Source organism: Silurus aristotelis, assembly GCF_946808225.1.
Source record: "Silurus aristotelis genome assembly, chromosome: 21".
NCBI classification, from domain to species: domain Eukaryota; kingdom Metazoa; phylum Chordata; class Actinopteri; order Siluriformes; family Siluridae; genus Silurus; species Silurus aristotelis.
The window spans coordinates 15,440,885-15,459,242 of NC_139594.1; the positions used below are offsets into that span (position 1 = coordinate 15,440,885).

Genomic DNA, 18,358 nt, shown 5'->3' on the forward strand with positions numbered 1-18,358 from the left:
TGATTAGATGTATATTTATAAAATATATAAACAGCTGTCAAGCAGCAAAAAAAGAATATAAATATATTTAACATTTGATTTTCCTAACAATTAGTAACCATAGAGGTGTTCAGATTTGAAAGTATTTCCAATCCTGTATGAAAGAGATCCTGAAGTAAGCTCTCATGATATCAATACATCATCATGTGACCTACTCAGAAAAAAAAATCAGAGGTATAATACAATATAGAAAGTCATGCTTTAGGTGCAAAACCGTTTCCTCACAGGCATTGAAACGTGTCAAACATCTGCTGTAACTTCATTCATTAGTTCAGTAGTCGGGTCAGTCGAAGCTGTATGGCATCCAATGTCCTCTCGAGTTTAGAGAGACGCTGCTCCAGAAGAGTTGCCGTTTCTTCCTTGACGTTTAAGGAGTTCGTGGTGTTTGCAATCCGCTCCTTTATACTGGAATGAACAGGAACTTCATTCACTCAATCATGTTGATCATTGATCAAGAAATAATCTACACATGATCATATAATATTACAGAAGTCAATTTTGTCATTGAATTTTTTAAGCTTATGAACATGTTTTGAGTCACCTTTTCCTTATAAACAGCTCTTTAAAGCATGTTATCGACCTGTATTTACCTGTACTTGTACATCTTATCGATTATGTACAATAGAAATACAATAGTTTTCAGAATTAGAACCAAGATAAATCGGGTCTAAAATGTTTCCATCTTTATTGTGGTATTGCAACCACCAACATTCATATACATTAGGAGCATTTAGCAGACACCCTTATCCAGAGCGACTTACATTTATCTAATTCATACAACTGAGCAGCTATGGAGTTAAGGGCCTTGCTCAGGGGCCCAGGAGTGGCACCTTGGTGTGGCTGTGATTTGAACTCATGACCTTCTGATCCAAAGTCCAATGCATGATTTACATTTACATCTCAAAAACCTGCAAAATGTAATAAAAGTGTGCAGACTTTTTATATGCACTGTACATGTGGATATGATGCATGCATATACACATGCTGGTGCATCACACCATACTTGTGTCCTTGGAGCTAACTGTCAACTTTAAAGTGGAGTCCTATCCAGGATGTATTAATGTCCAATTGTATTATTTATTTTATCCTGATGTTTCACAAACTTCACTGAATTTCATTGGCCCTGTACTTGTATTGTAATAATACATTTGAATCTAATAGAGATGCTTTTTACCTTGCAAAGGTATCATGTCCTCCACCCTCCTTTCTCTTCTCGTCCAGGTCAAGGAAGACCTTCTGCATGGATTCTACAGTCTGAGAAATGCTCAGGTGATCTTCCCGTACCCCTTGGACATCTGTCATTGCTTGCTGCTCATAAAAGACTCCTCCCTCCTCCAGACCGCTGGCCTCAGTCACGGCGTGGAGTGCTGCTCGGTTCTGCAGCACTAGCAGACGGGTCTTCTCAAACTCCTCTGGCCCTGCTATGTCTTCCCAACACACAGGAGAGGACGGTGGCAGCCAGAAGCGCTGAGTGCAGTTCGCTACATGTCCAGGCGTCTCTGTAACAAAGGGACTGTGACCAGGGAAGCTGTGCAACAGCTCGTGCAAGCCAGAGCCCCAGTCCCAGAATCTGCCCTCCATGTCCACGTCAATGCCGCCTCTGGTGCGGCACACACTGAGACTGAGAAGAAGCAGGAGAAACCTTGCCATCCTGCTGCAGCTAAGAAAAAAGAAAACACTTTATGCTGTTTCTGAGACCATTAGATTTTTATTTAAGCTTCCTAGAAATCCAAGAATGTCGCTACAAACATTGCCTACAGAAAGTGTTAAACATTAAGACTCTTTTCACCCCAATCATGGTACATTCTCAATGCCCTTTGCACATCTGCCATTTGCACCACCATCTTATGTGCCTTATACCTATTTTTATACTGAAAAATTTTGGTCTGCTGTCACTGTATGATCTTATTTTCTACTTAATTTATCTTCACAATAATCTGCACTTGCACATTGTGTCATTTGCTCTGAGCTGGTCTCTACTCTTTAGCACATACCAGGACTTTTTAAACAACATTATGCACTAAAAGACAGACAGTCAGTCAGTCAGTCTGTCTGTTAACTGCATTTCAATGGGTCTGTTCCTGTACTCTTCACAATAACAACAATGTTAAATCTAATCTAACCTAATCAAGGGTTCAAGAGTCATTAGATCGTTCAGTTTCTTTGCTTCCTCTTAATGGTTGTACATGTCTGAGGAGTGCAGAATAGCAACGTTTCCAAATTTGCATATGTGTATATAAAGTGAAAGTTGTTGGTTTATGGATGAAATACAGGTAGTTGGTTTGAAAGAGTCAGATGGAGACAGATGAACTGCTGTGGTGACCCCTAATGGGAGCATTGTTCTGAAAATTGTTCTGTTGTTTGGTGCAAAAAACACCTTTAATTAAGAAATTTCTCGCATCAGTATAAACACATGCTACTTTGTTTTAGCGAGAAGTTGAACGTCATTCTGCCAGAAGAAACTGTAATGCAAATTTAATGCCGATTGCCAACTTAGTGACTTTGTTACTAGATTTGGTGACTCTTAAGAGCCTTACTGACTGTATTAAAAAAAAAAAAAAGGCCTAGTGACCTGTTAGCACCTTCCTGCACTCAACAGGACTTCATGTCATATGAATTGCAAAAGCAGTTTTAGTTGAGTTGTGCATGCATGAGCCTCTCCAGTTCTGTCAGGTTGGACGGTAAACGTTGGTGAAAAACTATTTTTAGGTCTCTCCAGAGATGCTCAATTGGGTTTAAGTCATTGCTCTGGCTGGGCCATTCAAGAACAGTCACAGAGTTGTTGTGAAGCCACTCCATCGTTATTTTAGCTGTGTGCTTAGGGTCATTGTCTTGTTGGAAGGTAAACCTTCAGCCCAGTCTGAGGTCCAAAGCACTCTGTAGAAGGTTTTCGTCCAGGATATCCCTGTGCTTGGCCGCATTCATCTTTCCCTTGATTGCAACCAGTCGTCCTGTCCCTGCAGCTGAAAAACACCCCCACAGCATGATGCTGCCACCACCATGCTTCATTGTTGAGACTGTACTGAACAGGTGATGAGCAGTGCCTGGTTTTATCCACACATACCGCTTAGAATTAAGGCCAAAAAGTTCTATCTTGGTCTCATCAGACCAGAGAATCTTATTTCTCACCATCTTGGAGAACTCCATGCGGGTTTTCATGTGTCCTGCACTGAGGAGAGGCTTCCGTCGGGCCACTCTGCTATAAAGCCCCACTGGTGAAGGGCTGCAGTGATGGTTGACTTTCTACAACTTTCTCCCATCTCCCGACTGCATCTCTGGAGCTCAGCCACAGTGATCTTTGGGTTCTTCTTTACCTCTCTCACCAAGGCTCTTCTCCCCCGATAGCTCAGTTTGGCCGGTCGGCCAGCTCTAGGAATGGTTCTGGTCGTCCCAAACGTCTTCCATTTGAGGATTATGGAGGCCACTGTGCTCTTAGGAACCTTAAGTGCAGCAGAAATGTTTTTGGAACCTTGGCCAGATCTGTGCCTTGCCACAATTCTGTCTCTGAGCTCTTCAGGCAGTTCCTTTGACCTTAATGATTCTCATTTGCTCTGACATGCATTGTGATCTGGAAGGTCTTATATAGACAGGTGTGTGGCTTTCCTAATCAAGTCCAATCAGTATAATCAAAAATTTCTGGACTCAAATGAAGGTGTAGAACCATCTCAAGGATGATCAGAAGAAATGGAGAGCACCTGAGTTAAATATATGAGTGTCACAGCAAAGGGTCTGAATACTTAGGACCATGTGATATTTCAGTTTTTTTTTTTTAATATATCTGCAAAAAGGTCAACAATTCTGTGTTTTTCTGTCAGTATGGGGAGCTGTGTGTACATTCATGAGGAAGAAGAATGAACTTAAATGATTTTAGCAAATGGCTGCAATATAACAAAGAGTGAAAAATTTAAGGGGGTCTGAATACTTTCCGTACCCACTGTATATTCTATCAATTTGTTATTTATGTCTTCTTACACAAGGAAAACACTAAACTTCTTTAAGATACATAATGCCATGACAAAGAAAAATAATGTCAACTCTAGTACAGTAATCCACCGCTTTGCCGCGGTTCGAATCTCATACCACGGTTTATTGCAGAATTGCATTTGCCACATAACTAATTTGTTTAGCAGATTTTCCCGGTCTCTCGTGGATAGCATAATAGACCAAAAAATGTATGTTTTATGTTGAAATAATGAAATATATTAATACAAATATAATTATTAATTATAAAATGACGTGAAATGTTAATACAATAGAGTACTGTATACATAAAATAGCATTTTTGGGGTGGCGCAATTTATCGTGGTTTTTCGTTTATCGCGGGTTGTTTTGAAACCTTACCACTCCGATTCTATTCTATTATACTTGTCTCCAAAAGTCTGTGCAACATGTTTTGACATGCAAATGACCGTGTTGATGTAAGGTGGAGACCTCAGACCCGGTTCATTCAAGACAATTTCTCCACGGACCAAGGTGGGGTGGGGAGGTGTTCCGTATTTTGTCATGCGGAATAACACGAATATTATAGTACTGTTATTCAGTGGCAGGCTGCTCATTTCATGTCTAGGCCTACAGTGGTGTCCTGCCTCAAGCAATCCACCTCTTAATACTATCATGGTGATGCCACGGCTATAAAAAGCATTAATATTATAGAGAAATGCAGTATAACAGAGCGCTGCATAACAAACAGTTATTTCATGCAGTAAGAATGAATGCATTACCAAGGCAAGAAACCCAATGAATTCAACAAGTCTCCTTTCACTGCAGCCACAACTGCACAATATACATAATCTCTAGCAGAACCATCAATATTAAGCTCATAAATTTAGCCCCGGGTTTTTTCCATACATTTTTGTGCATTATGGTTTTCCTGAGGGTTTCCTGAGAAATTTTGCCTTAATTAGATTTAGTATATTGTGTTTTTTGTGCAAATTGGAGGCCAGAGCCAGACGTTTCATTATCTGGCGACAGCAATAAATAGGAGAGAGACAAGAATCAAAACTGGACTTTAAAACCCCCCGAACACAGAAGAAATATGCATTCTAACAAACAGACAAACACACAAACACACATTGTTGTGAAAAAAAAAATTCTTTTTGAGCGGCTCGGTACCGAATGATCCACAGCCCGGCAAATTGAAATAGGCAAATAATTCGATGACGTCATCCGGTGCCTGTTTGAGCTTGTGTTAGTTTCCCCTGAACAGAGTCGGCACAAAACCAAGAAAAACACTGACACACAACCGAAGTGCGTGGTAAAAGCGATACGACGACAACGCGCCTCATCTCCACTTGTGTGTTTGTGTGTGTGTGTTTGTTTGTGTGTTGGTTTGTTTTGTACTTGGAATAAACTTTCATTCTCGGACTTTAGGATCTGAAACACATCTTGTGTCGCATTCTACGTATGTATCTTTACTCATCCCTCTGTTATTTAGATACATTTGATCATAGAACCAACAAACTGAACATGACAGTAAAATAAAAGTTGTGAATAAAGGTTATTAGAAGTTTATGACCTTACCTTGGAGGAAGTGAGGCGTTGTTTACTCGCTCCGATGGGGCTTGTGTGTGTGTGTGTGTGTGTGTGTGCGCGCGCGTCTCTCCAGTTCTCACAGCTGGAAAATCTGACTCGCTTTCACCGCACCATTTGTTTGCCGGCATTAATTAACCATCAGAACACACAAGAAGCACAGAAAAACAAGACTTGAGAATGTGGTGTTTAAAACAAAACAAACAAACAAAACAGAACAAAAAAAAATAAAATAGTATGCAAAACATGGAAACATGGACAGGAAAACTGTAATTAAAGTAATTCCATGTATGGTTTGTAATAATGAAACAAATGAACCAGGCATATAAGCTTTTAAGTCACATAGGTTTATATTGAAATATCTGTATATGACTGAAATGACAATAACATTCTACTTAAAATTGACTTGCATGGCCTGGTTTGGTTGTCAGATTGGATCTATTACATGCAAAAAATACACATATCCTTGAGCTGTGAAACATCTGGATGAAGCTTCGATCCAGCTGAGTAGCTGAGGGTTACGAGTCCTGCTAAGAACTCCAGTTAATGTTTCAGTTCACACCCAAGTGTCTAAAAAAGTAGAAGAAATCTGTCTTCAGTAGAAGAGAAATATCCTGTCTGTATAAGAAACAAGACGTCACAGTGTGGACCAGGATCAGGAGGTAATGCTTTGAAAGCCACCAACTTACTGAGCAACTCAAGGTCTTTGAAAATGGATTTGGACTGTAATTAATATCAACAGTCTACTACAAAGGCTCAGGACCACAGGTTGTATTTTAATGCTTTTAGTTTTTCGAAGTTGTTTGGGAGCATTTCTCAAATCAAAATGTGCAAACCAGTAAATGACTAAATGATGTGGAGGTTGAACAAGTTTTTTTGAGAATTTCACTTCTGATCCGAGAAACTGAGAACATCTGTAAATCACAGGTTGCACTGCTCATCTTAACAATGATGAAACTGTAATGAATGGACATTTAGTAATGAGGATGATTATGAGTTCCCTTTCGAGTCTGGTTCCACTCAAGGTTTCTTCCTCGTACCATCTCAGTGAGTTTTTTCTTGCCATTGCCTCGTTCATTATGAACAAACGTACAATTACAAGGAAACAAACTTATAGAATCTTTATCTCTGTAAAGCTGCTTTAAGACAATGTCTATTGTTCAAAACGCTATACAAATTAAAACAAATTCACGAATTCAATTGAATTATTGCTTTGCCACACTGATGTTGATTCCTTTCCAATAACGCCACATCCCAAATGTTTTTTCTTGATAACAATTAGACAAAAATACAGCTTGTCGTGTTTCTGGAAAACTGTCCTGATTATGCTCCAGAGCTGGAAACTTATAACAGCTGTTACAAAGCTCTGGTACTAGAGACTCCTTCAAAAATGCTGAATATAACGTCTCCTCACAGAAAACTGCACTGCACTATAATAATTGTAAATTAACACGGTAATATGGTAATCTCTAAACAGCTTTTGTTCAACAAGCCTTTCATCAATTCTACCCAGGCCTTTAGTGGTGTCCTACCTGAATCAATCCACCTCTTAAAACTATCATTATGAAGCCACAGCTCTAGAAACCATCAATATTAGAGAGAAACGCAGTATAACAGAACGCTGCATCCTGGACGGGTATCTCATACAGAGAGAATGAATGTGAGTTCTAAAGCAAGAATCCCAATTAACACATCAACAAATCTCCTTTCACTGCAGCCACAGCTGCACAGCTCACATACATCATCTCCAGCAGAAGCATTAATATTAACCCCTGATTTTCCTGCATATTTTCTGTGCATTTCAGTTTTCCCTTAAATTTGAAAATGATGTGAGGAATGTAAACGTTCCATAATGTTGTTTTTGAAAAGAGTGATCACTGGTTTATCTGTAACACTCCCATAAATACTGATCTGTTTAAAATACAAGAAAATGTCAGGTTTGATCCAAAGTTTGTTCCTCATACCAACTCTGGTCATTTTTTGCCATCATCGACAGTGACTCGCTCATCAGGGATAAACTAGACTAAGACTAATTTATGAATTTGAAATGCAATCTATTTTTGTGAAGCTGCTTTGAGAACATTTCTATTAAAAGCGCAATACAAATAAAACTGAAAGAAAATTTGCAATTGTCAAAATTCATCCAGCATCAATTAATATAATAGAAATCAGACCTCTTAAATAAAATCACCATTTTTACAATGTGTCAGGATTTTTAGGGGCACTTTGAGACAATAACACAAATAAGACAACTGGTTTATAAAAACATGAAGTGTGGCGTTTAGTAGCTATTTATAATGTTACTTATAATCTTACTGGACACATCTGCCTGAAGCTATACTGGACTCTGGATATGGTTTCAAGCAGTAAGCGAGCAGGGTGGAAAATCCGAGTCTCTTGAATGGATGACTTGATGCTTTTACAAGAGCCTGTCTGTGGTTGCTATTATAAGCACACTTTTTCCTGATGTTGCATATCTGGATGAAGGACGAGTGTAAAGCTCAACATCGTATTAAAAAGGACAGCTGGACAAGAGAATGGTGTCAATTTATATGGCAAACTTGGATGCAATTTTCTAATTTATACATGGATTGTATATAGACACTGTAGACATGTTCGATGTCCACATACAGTCTTTATTCTAGACCCCATTCATGTAGATCAATGGCTGCTTTTGTGCTTATATATTAAACATGAACATTGCCTTCAGTTTGGGTTGCGATATTATGTGCTCAAGAGAATCCACATCATCTGGGTTTATTTTCTGAATGTTGTTTGGTTGGTTAAACCATTTATTGAGATTGTTATGTCAAGAAGAATGAGCTCATTAAACAGGAATGAAAACAGAATCTGGCAAAACACAATGTTGAAACAAAGGAACGCACAAATGTCTGCAATCAATCTGTCAACCCCTGTAGTAGTTCTCCTGAGCACACGAAGGTGAAATGGAATGAAAACACTATTAAATAGTGAGACACCCTCTAAAATAAACTACATGCACAAAAGTATTGGGACATCTACATGTGTCCCATCCAGCTACATGTGGTTGGTCATTAAACTGTCATCACAAATTTGGAGGCACACAATTGTACAGAATGTCTTTGGATGCAGTAGCATAACATTTTCCCTTTACTTGAACTAGGAGACCCAAACCTGTTCCAGCATGACAATGCCCCTGTGCACAAAGACAACTCCATGAGGATATGCTTTTCATGGTTTTTAGTGGAAGCTCTTGAGTGGCATTATATAAAGTTTTGACCTCAACACTAATGCAGACCTTTGGGATGAACCCCAGACCTCCTCACCTCACCTGCATCAGTACCTGACTTGTAGCTGAATGAGCACAAATCTCCACAAGCAAAATCTAGTGGAACATCTTCCCAAAAGAGTGGAGGTTAAATATAACAGGAAATGGGGACTAAATATAAAATGGGATGATCAAAAAGCACATATTATGGTTTGGTGTCCACAAACCTTTATCCATAGATATTATGGTTGTTGGTCTTAGATAGTAGCAATCCATATACTATTTTTGTAGACTACATGTTGAATTTGTCTGGATTGTGAAAGATTAGCTCACCAAGGTGCTTTCCTGGTGTCTAAACTAACCCTCACCTGGCCGAGTTTGAAAACGCCTGCTAACCCGTTTATCTTAAAGGTGCAGGATGTAACCTGGATCTGGACCTGTAGTACTAGAATAAAAAACGTATAATAATTCGATATTTGGTTATCAATTATGTGACTGGTTTAGTGGTGGAAGCTCAATAGTTAAGATGTTGGATTTCTGATCAGAAGGTTGCAGGTTCAAATCCGAATACCTCAAAAGCAACTCTTCTTAACCCACAACTGCTCAATTGTATTAAATTATTTTAGGCTTCTTCCGGTTGTAGACATTTTTATTTTATTGGATTGGATCTTCATCCCTACAGGTGAATCTGAACTGCTGAGGTCTGCTCCCATTGGTTTATGAGGCCTGTGTAAGAAAAAGCGAGGTTAGTTTAGAGAATAAAAGCTTGTCATTAGTTATATTGCAGCTGAATTCACTCTGTAATGAATGCAGATGATTGAAACCGAGAGATTTTCTTCCACAAGAGTAGATTGTTGTTCTATTTTCCTCTTGCGGTTTGTTGACTTGCATATTATCCTGCTCGTGTTCATCCAGATGTTTTCTACAGTATATGCAAAAAGCATCCTCCATCCTTGCCCTAACATTTCTAACCTGTGCACACTATTTAAAAAAATAATCTGAAGAGCGCAAAAATATTTAAGGACTCAAAACAGCAAGTGGTCGGGGGAACCCAAGTTTATTAATCAATGCCATATACAGTCAAGCAAAAAAAATAAGAATACAAAAAAAAAACAAAAATCAACTATATTAAATGATATTCACATTATATCCTAGCAGGGTTTACAGCATATATTGAGCTTGCAATCATTATAAAAGCATAAATGGAAAAAAAAAACAGAACTCAAAGCTCACACTTTACATAATGAAATAAGAAAAAGACACAGAACTTCTGTGAATTCAAATACAAGAATGTGATAAAAGCTCTCAACAGGAATGACAGTAAATTTGGCAGGTGCTTAAGTAGGAATTAAAAAATAAATGTCTGATGTGGTGGGGGGGGGGGGGGGGGGGGGAGTTGAGCTTGCGAGACAGTGCCACTGAAAATGTCTTCCTAAAAACTTTGGTCAATATTGTGGTTTAGTCGAATATGGGAGAAAAATCCGGAAGAGCATCCTGAAGTTTTCAGAAAAATATTAATGGAAGATTATGGTTACAGACTATGTCGCATTACCAGGACTCCCTGACATTCCCAGGAGGTAGATTAATGGCAACAAAAAAATAAAATAAATAAAAACAACGCCCCTTGAACATATTAAGCAGTGAAGATTTGCACGGCCTTTTATCAGTGCACTGTATGAATTTTTTAATTTTTTATAAATAAAGCTCCAGGGCTACTTTAAGACACGACAGGGCGGAGATTCGGTAGCAGATATAGCCCTTATACGGCAATACCTGAGTCAGCAGTCTTTCAGGACTACATCGAATTAGTTGCCATTTGCGATCTCCTCTGTAGTTAAATGCCGGATTCGTTTAAACAAGCCACAAGAATGGTGAAAAAAATCAATAGAGCAACCCCCCCCCGAAAGAAAAGTAATACAAATCCAATGCAAATAATGCTTTTAAAAAGATAAGAACCAAAAGGCATTTTTAGAAAGGTGTGAGCACTGCCTTGCTCGCGCATGCAACCTCTCCATTGGGAAAACTGTATGTACGACAGACAACACAAGGTTCACAAAAGGAAAAAAACAAAAATGAAGTTGATGCAGCATATATCAGGCTTCTGAGGTACTTCATGTCTATGCACATTTTAGAAAAAGTCACTTTTTTTTTTCTAAGAAAAAAAGAAATCCTATTATAGCAGAATATACCTCGTCTTAATTTTCATTGAATTTCTCGGCCCAATTTTAAACAGGGCTTCTTTTTTTTTTTATTATATCTGATTTGAAAGTGCAATATACAAATACTGATCGTTCTCTGCAGCATTTACGTATAAATTCTTTGATTTGACAATGAAGTTCATCAAATTAAAAATAATTATCACCAAATATAAATAGAGGAGGTGACCGATCTGAAAAGGCACGCACACTAACCAAACACACAAAACACAAAGTGGATGTTTTTTTGTTTTTTTGTTAGCTCAACAACAACAACAAAAAAATCAAGAATATTTTTTACGGTTTTACGTTCATACCCTTTTGTACCTTTTCGATCTGGAACCAACGGAAACAGGCCAGTGTATCAGTAGAGCGTATTTTGCAAACACATTTCATTATTAATTAAACAGTAAATTCCCTTTGTAAAACGTTGCAAGGTAAAAACAAACAAAAAAAAAACTAACAAAAGATACTATTTTATATAGCTTATTTTTAACCTGCTTACACTCGCTGTGGAGCTTTTACCAAAAAAAGACCCCCGTTTTCATTTATTGCAATGATGAATAGAAGAACCGAGGCTGATGCAAGTGTTCAGACAGAGAGACGATGTCAACTTGTTATGTAAGAAATCATGCTGCCAATCTTCGGATAACATTGGAAAAAATATATATATATTTACAATTGTACATGCTAGCATTTTTACATGTCGGAAATCGGCCTTTCTGTAATAAAAAGCAGAGCCGTGCTGACCAGGGCAACTGAACGTAATACATGATCCTAAATACGGTTGCTACTAATGATTATGGAGAGAGAACCCAGAAATCTGCATTCGGATGGAACTCGGTGAGGTACCACAATCACCTAAAATAAATACACCATGATGGAGTCTAAAAGTATTGATGCGATTATTGCTCTGTGATCACTCAAACAAGAAACCAGCGATTAGGAATGGGCGATATGGCAAAAAGAAAAAACGTTCGAAACTACTTTAGTGATACATGACCGCTAACAAAGCCGAAATATCCAATTAGTGCAAATGTTTTATTGTCCAATCAGTGATTGCATGATGATAAAAACATTGGATCGTCAATATTTACCGCATATTGCCCGGCCCTATTAGCAACCCACGCTTGTGTCTTGTCTACGCCAAACTCCACAGAAGGCAGTAACGTTTACTGATGAGCACATTTTGAAACGAAATAAACGATTATTCTATCGTGACTACAGTTTTTTGCCGAACGCCGGTTTACACTTCACAGAAAGTCCGCTCGCAATCTGGTCCTCCACTTTTTTTTTTCTTTTTTTTTGTTTGACAAAAATGTCCTTCATCTTGGCAAAGGTTTTTGTTGAAAAATGCGAAATCGAAAAAGCAGTACTGGTTTGAGTTGTTTGGTCACTATTATTGTTCATTGTAAAAAGTATAATATATATATATATATATATATATATGCGCGTGTGCACTTACCACATACTTTATTAGAAACACCTGTACATTCATGTGTTTATCTAATCAGCCCATAATGTTGCGTCGGTCCAGATAATCATGCAGCTACAGAGCAAGAGCTAATCAAACATCAAAATAAAGCAAAAAAAAATACGATCACTGTGGCTTTATCCACGGCTCGTGCGATCGGTTGAAAAATTGCTGATCTTCTCCGATAATCTCTCACACAACAGTCTTTAGATTTGGTGAGAAAAACTAAAAACATCCTGTGTGCAAAGGTTCTGAGCTGACAGGAAGTCTATAGTAACTAACAGATGATTTTTCTGTTCACCACAGCTGTAGGATGAATATACAAGCAACTAAATCTTCCCAGACACCATCAATCTGGCAAATTTCTTCAGAATTTTCTTCTTGACAAGCCATTTTCACCTTCACAGTGTTTTTTTTTTTTTTACAATTCTTTTGCACCATTCTGTGTAAAGACTCTAGAGACTGTTGTGCATGGAGATCAGCAGCATTTGGTACAATTTATTTCTTCACATTTTAAAGCTTGGTGCGACCATTAATCGAAGCTCTTGACTTTTTTATTGCATTGTTCCGATGCCATACGATCGGCTGATTAGATGGTCAATTTGCAGGTTTTCCTAATAAAGTAGACGTGACTGTATTGTGCATACAAATTTAAAGTAATAGAGACAGAGAGAAAGGAAAAGGTTAGCACCCTAAATCGTTCTGAGGTAGTTTTCAAAGTTGGTAAAAAAAAAAAAAAAAATCCAGGTTATTAAGCTAGATAGGATTTTTTTTTTTTTATGTATAAGGATTAGCCTTGTATGAAGGTATTTGTGACCAGTGATATGTCACTGCTTATCAAAAAAAAAATGAGACTGTCGATTGTTTTCGAAATGATATTTTTAAAACGTGCACCTGTAAAAAACATATTGGTGTAAAATGGCATTGGCAAAATTATTATAATTTTTTTTTTGTGCACATGATTTAAAGCAAATAAAATTCAAAATTTTAATAAGGGAAGATAGAAATTATGGCTCCAGTCACTCCTTAGCTTGAGATGAGAGCCTGCGGTATCAGGCAATAGTTTGTGAGAGTGGCAGTATTTAGGAGAAAGAACCCCCCCCAGATAAACTGTACTAAGCGATCAAACAACATCCACCATAATACTGAGCTAAATAAACAATTCATACAATGCAGCACCTCAAACACAAGCAACAGATGGATTTGTCCATATGTCAGTAATAATTGCCCACAAACAAATGTTAACTTAGTTACACACACCTGAACTGCACACTGATGAAATTAATGCACATATCTTCCCCACACACTATGCTCATATAAGGGGTAGTTTAATATTCTCAATGGATTGTGAGTCATATTATTCACATTAAAGCAGAAATTTAGAATGCAAAAAGAAATTCGTTCGACTCTTTCCAGGCAGGGGGGAATATCAGATTTGGCTACACAATTTGCAAATCGATTTGTTGTTACCGATTCACGTACGACCAACTGTTTTTCTCTAGTTGTAAAAGGGATTCTTAAATTTGGTAACCATTCTCTTAAATTTGAAGAATGAGAGTACCTATGCAGTGTAATTTCAAAAACAGCACCATGCTGATTCTCATTCGGCTTCTTCGCGTCATTGCAAAATGCTGATATGTGCTGTGTGTTTGTGCTATGCATAGACAAAAGAGTTCATTCCCCATATTTCATTCTCATGGCTTTAGGTTAAACTGGAAGTCATGAAACGTATATGTATATATATATATATAAAAAAAATAATATAAAAAGGAAAGAAATCTTGAATGTAAGATATTCGGAATGATCAACCCATTTCCAATTACACCATTACATCAAAAACATTATATAATATTCAGTCCTAAAGTCTTTGAAAAAATGAAGAATTTTCTATTTAAAATCAGACTTGCATATAAACCACTAGGGATCACTTAAAATTTGAACATGTCCAAAAAAAAATCCTACAAGATAATGAATGACTGATCCAAATTCAGTTTTTGCATAGTTATTTAAATTAAATGATTAATAGGAATTATAATTATGTAATAATTATCTATGTGTAGCTTTCGATTCTGCAGTATCCGCTAGCGTTTATGGTAATTAAAGAGGACAACCGACATTCTAATCTTTCCAAAAATAAATCAGTCCACATCGATTCATATAGTGCAAAAACACCCCGATCATACATTTTCTTTTTATTATACAAGAATTGCATATGCTTAAGAGGTTTGACAATCTAAGGTGCTTAATTAAAAAGGGGAAACAAAAAATAACTTGGGTAAAGTAAAAGCTGTGATAATTTGCCATATTGTATCAATAGCAGTGATGAATATTAGATCTACAGACGTGAAAATTTGAATGGAAATGACAATTTGTGTCCAATTAGCAGCCAGTGGGGAAAAGAATGAATATGCATGTAAAACGCATTGGTTGGCCAAACAAGTCCGTCTCCACACTGTGCACTTACACAAAGGTTGAGAATAGATAGGGCTGTTTCAAAATCCATTCTGTGAATTTGATTTTAACCTTGCAGAGTTGTATCAAAGCTAAAAAATCTTAGCACTTTTTTACTGGTGAAAAAATGTATGGCAGTTCATGTAGAAGAAAAGAAAAATACAAACAAACCCAAAAATTAAATGGCACCAAAAACAGCCTCTAAACAGATAGAACTTTTGGTCATTTCTGAGCTAAGTGACACTAGAAGATGCCCGAATGCTTTGAAGCAAAGAATTTATTCCAACACAACCACTTGTGTAATTATGAAGAAATGACTAACGCAGTGATGTTACCATTATATTAAAAACAGGCAACAAGAGGTAGGACATTTAGCCATTTCCACACAATTACTAATGGCACATGTCCAATGCCCTTCAAAGTGCATTTGAAAGTTTAGACACAAGCGTCAAATACGAAAAATAACTAAGTCAAGTAATCGAGACTGAGAACTAAAATGCCCCTGCAACACAGTTCGGTCAGAAAATGACAGTATAACGCTGGTTTAAAAGCTTCAAAAATCAGTTCCATGGTTGTTGGGTCTTTTTTTTTCCTCTGTTTTTTTTTTCTTTTTTACCGTGATCTCATGGTAGATAAAAAAATGTGTTTCAGGAAAATGTTTAGCACCAATAATCGATTGTGCTTCAGTTACTGTAGAACAGTATACTTAAATATTTGTAATCTTTCTTGGCTAACAGGACTATTGTATCTAACTTGTATCTAATTGTCTGCTATAATAAAAAATATAATATTCTATAGGTTAATACTGCTACAACAGAAACAGGGATTTTCTCTATGGACACTATTAAAGCTTAAAATTACTACATTATCTAAAGTCATTATATACACGAAAACAACAACAACAACAACAAAAAACATACTAAAATCTCTTGGTTATAAATGCATAGGTATAAAAGTTAAAAAAAATGTTCAACTGTAGTTGAACATTTAAAAGTTATTTAAAAGTTCAAAACCAAACTTTTTGGGAAGCTAATCAATGTTTCAATAATATTTGCATTTACACGCATAAAATAATGCCTACAATAGCGGTTCAATTTTAACGAAATTTGGGGTCGTTTGCTCACATACGCCACAATAAAACCACTAAAACCACTCGCCTATTGGACAAGTCCAACGACACTACAAAGCTCTTGACGAGCCCCAAAGCACCAGAGATGCGAAAGAGCTGCACAATAGGAGTCCCTCAAGTTCGAAACGGTCCAGAAAAATTTAAAATAAAAATAAGTATAATAAAGGCTATTGCGTTATCACTGACATTTGGGCAAAAAAAAACAAAAATAAAAATAAGGTGCGTAACACATTCAAGTGTAATGTGGCTAACTAGATATCTATAACCAACAAACACTTTCTCATAACCCTCATAACCTCCCCTACCATTAAGGCCATGGTTCCATGAGCCATCAGTGTGTGTATAGAGATCCAAACAAACAAACAAACAATATGCAGCTCCGTATCTTTGACAATTAGATATATATAAAAATAGTCATTCGAAATTGATAATCTGTCCTTTAGATCATGATTCATGCACCACCACAAAAGTTAATGAGGCTGATAGAATCACAAGACACTTTAAGGAACACTCCAGGTTTCGTTAAACCTGATTTTTGCCCACTGCATCTAATGCACAGGCATAAAAATTCGTTCTTTGTGCACGTACAAAGATAAGAATAACTCTTTTATTCGAAATGTATTTTTAATGAGAGGCCTGAGGGAAATTGGGGGAAGGTAAAATTCTAATGAAACGACTTTATATGTTCAAGATTTACTCAGCCGGGTATTTCTCAACTGTGTTTAAAGCTGTACATCATTTTTTAATCTTCAATCATTTTTACTTCTCCTCCCCTAGTGTTGCGAAATGGAATAAAACAACAAGAAAATCTTGATCTCAAAGTATTACTTTTGATTGTGTGTTAAATGTAATTAAATAGATTCCTTCAGGCTTTCATTAGAACCAAGTTTCACAGAAACAGGTTTTCTGGTCAGTTCTCACAGTAAGTGCAAAGGAAATCTTGTGCTACACATGCAGTAGACAGGCATCAGTTTGAAAACAATGGAGTGATCCTTTAAGAAAGCAAAGCTTCAGGCAGAACTTTTGGTAGGGGAAAAAAAAAATACATTAAAATAAAATCAGCAGTACATAAAGACTAATGTCACAAACAAGATATTAGTACTCCTTACAGTCGAACAGTGATATTCTAAAAGATTATGTTAGGTGAAGAGAGAAAGAAAAAAAAAAAAAACATGGTAGAAAAGGGACAAATGAACAGGTTTGGTTCAGGAAAGGGTGCTGGTTTCAGGAACCATTCCTGTTCTATCTATAATTCCTCTTCAGGCAGCTGATTGTCAAAACACGCCTCTTATGTTGAGAGAATTACAGATTTCTGGATGATTAATCTTCTACGTTCCACAGAACTGTTTGTGTCCTTATTGTTATGTCAAGATTTGGTTTGCAATTTAAGCACAATCTACCGGTTGTTACTCAAGAACCCAACAGGACTGACTATGGTAGAGTGACTTGAGGACTAACAAAAAGACAACACTGATATTAATTTGTTAGTACATGTGGAAATAAAAACCAACCAACCAACCAACCAAAAAAATAAAAATAAAGAACAGTTAGTACATGTGTGCTGAAGTTGTGTCCTAAGTCAGTGCTGATAGAAAAGTTCCACCAGTATGTCTTTCTTGAAACTCAAGTTATATTCTATCAACCTTGGCATAATAGTAATAAAAAATATATATAAAACCCAAAGAAAATCAGAACTGTCAGTATAAAAGCATAGTATGATTGGGAAAAATAAAAAAATCTTGCATCTTAAATAAATACACAGATTAACAGAGACTTTGAAAGTTTGAAATGATGCTGGGTATCTATGTGCACATAGATTTGGGAAGCCCCAAAATGAATGGGGCATGTTAAACATACAGACACACGGTGTTTGAAGATTTGAGACTCAACTCTGGCCGAGCTCACGCGAAGTACATTGTGCGCAGTGTGTCCTGGTGGATCTGCACAGCTTTAGCCAGGGCCTGCTGGTCTCGACCATTACTTTGGCCTGATGTGTGGCTGCCCTCAGCACTGTGTCAAGAGACATAATTAAAAACAAGTGAGCAAATGAATATCCCTACATACACATAGTGAGCTTATGGAGCTTGGTGCAGGGCATTGTCATGCTGGGAACACGTCTTAGTTAAAGAGACGAAAAATCTTAATGCTACTGAAAAAAAAAAAACATTATATACAATTGTTTGCTTCCAACTTTGTGACAGCAGTTTAGTAGAAAGCCGACATATGGGTGTGATGGTCAAACAACCTTTTGGTCACATAAGGTACTCAAAACATTATTAGACTCACTGGTTTAG

General features: G+C 37.1%; 2 protein-coding genes and 1 long non-coding RNA gene across 3 annotated transcripts in view; 1 reads left to right on the forward strand and 2 right to left on the reverse strand.

Annotated features, from left to right (window-relative positions):
* Positions 1-5,714, reverse strand: LOC310716487 (uncharacterized protein). Its single transcript, XM_083523820.1, has 3 exons — positions 5,560-5,714; positions 1,214-1,699; positions 1-444 (listed from the first exon to the last, which is right to left on the reverse strand). The coding sequence occupies exons 1-3, from the start codon at positions 5,697-5,699 to the stop codon at positions 306-308; spliced, it is 765 nt and encodes a 254-aa protein (XP_083379946.1). The 5' UTR covers positions 5,700-5,714; the 3' UTR covers positions 1-305.
* LOC310716568 lies at positions 5,150-13,593 on the forward strand. The gene is made up of 2 exons (XR_014530623.1): positions 5,150-5,440; positions 7,082-13,593. It is a non-coding gene; the product is annotated as an uncharacterized lncRNA (long non-coding RNA).
* ago2 (argonaute RISC catalytic component 2) overlaps positions 9,857-18,358 on the reverse strand; it is an 18,182-nt gene continuing 9,680 nt past the window's right edge. Inside the window, exon 19 of the mRNA XM_083523584.1 lies at positions 9,857-18,074. Coding sequence (XP_083379710.1) covers positions 17,966-18,074 — 109 coding nt within the window. The 3' untranslated portion in view covers positions 9,857-17,965. The remainder of the gene's footprint in view (positions 18,075-18,358) is intronic.

What these genes read in the sequence shown, in the direction of transcription:
- LOC310716487 (XM_083523820.1), bottom strand. Translation starts at nt 5,699, where the DNA reads ATGCCGGCAAACAAATGGTGCGGTGAAAGCGAGTCAGATTTTCCAGCT. An exon ending in AACGCCTCACTTCCTCCAAG is followed by an intron (nt 1,700 to 5,559) that starts GTAAGGTCATAA and finishes CTTTTTTCTTAG; the next exon opens with CTGCAGCAGGATGGCAAGGT. An exon ending in GGACATGATACCTTTGCAAG is followed by an intron (nt 445 to 1,213) that starts GTAAAAAGCATC and finishes TGTTCATTCCAG; the next exon opens with TATAAAGGAGCGGATTGCAA.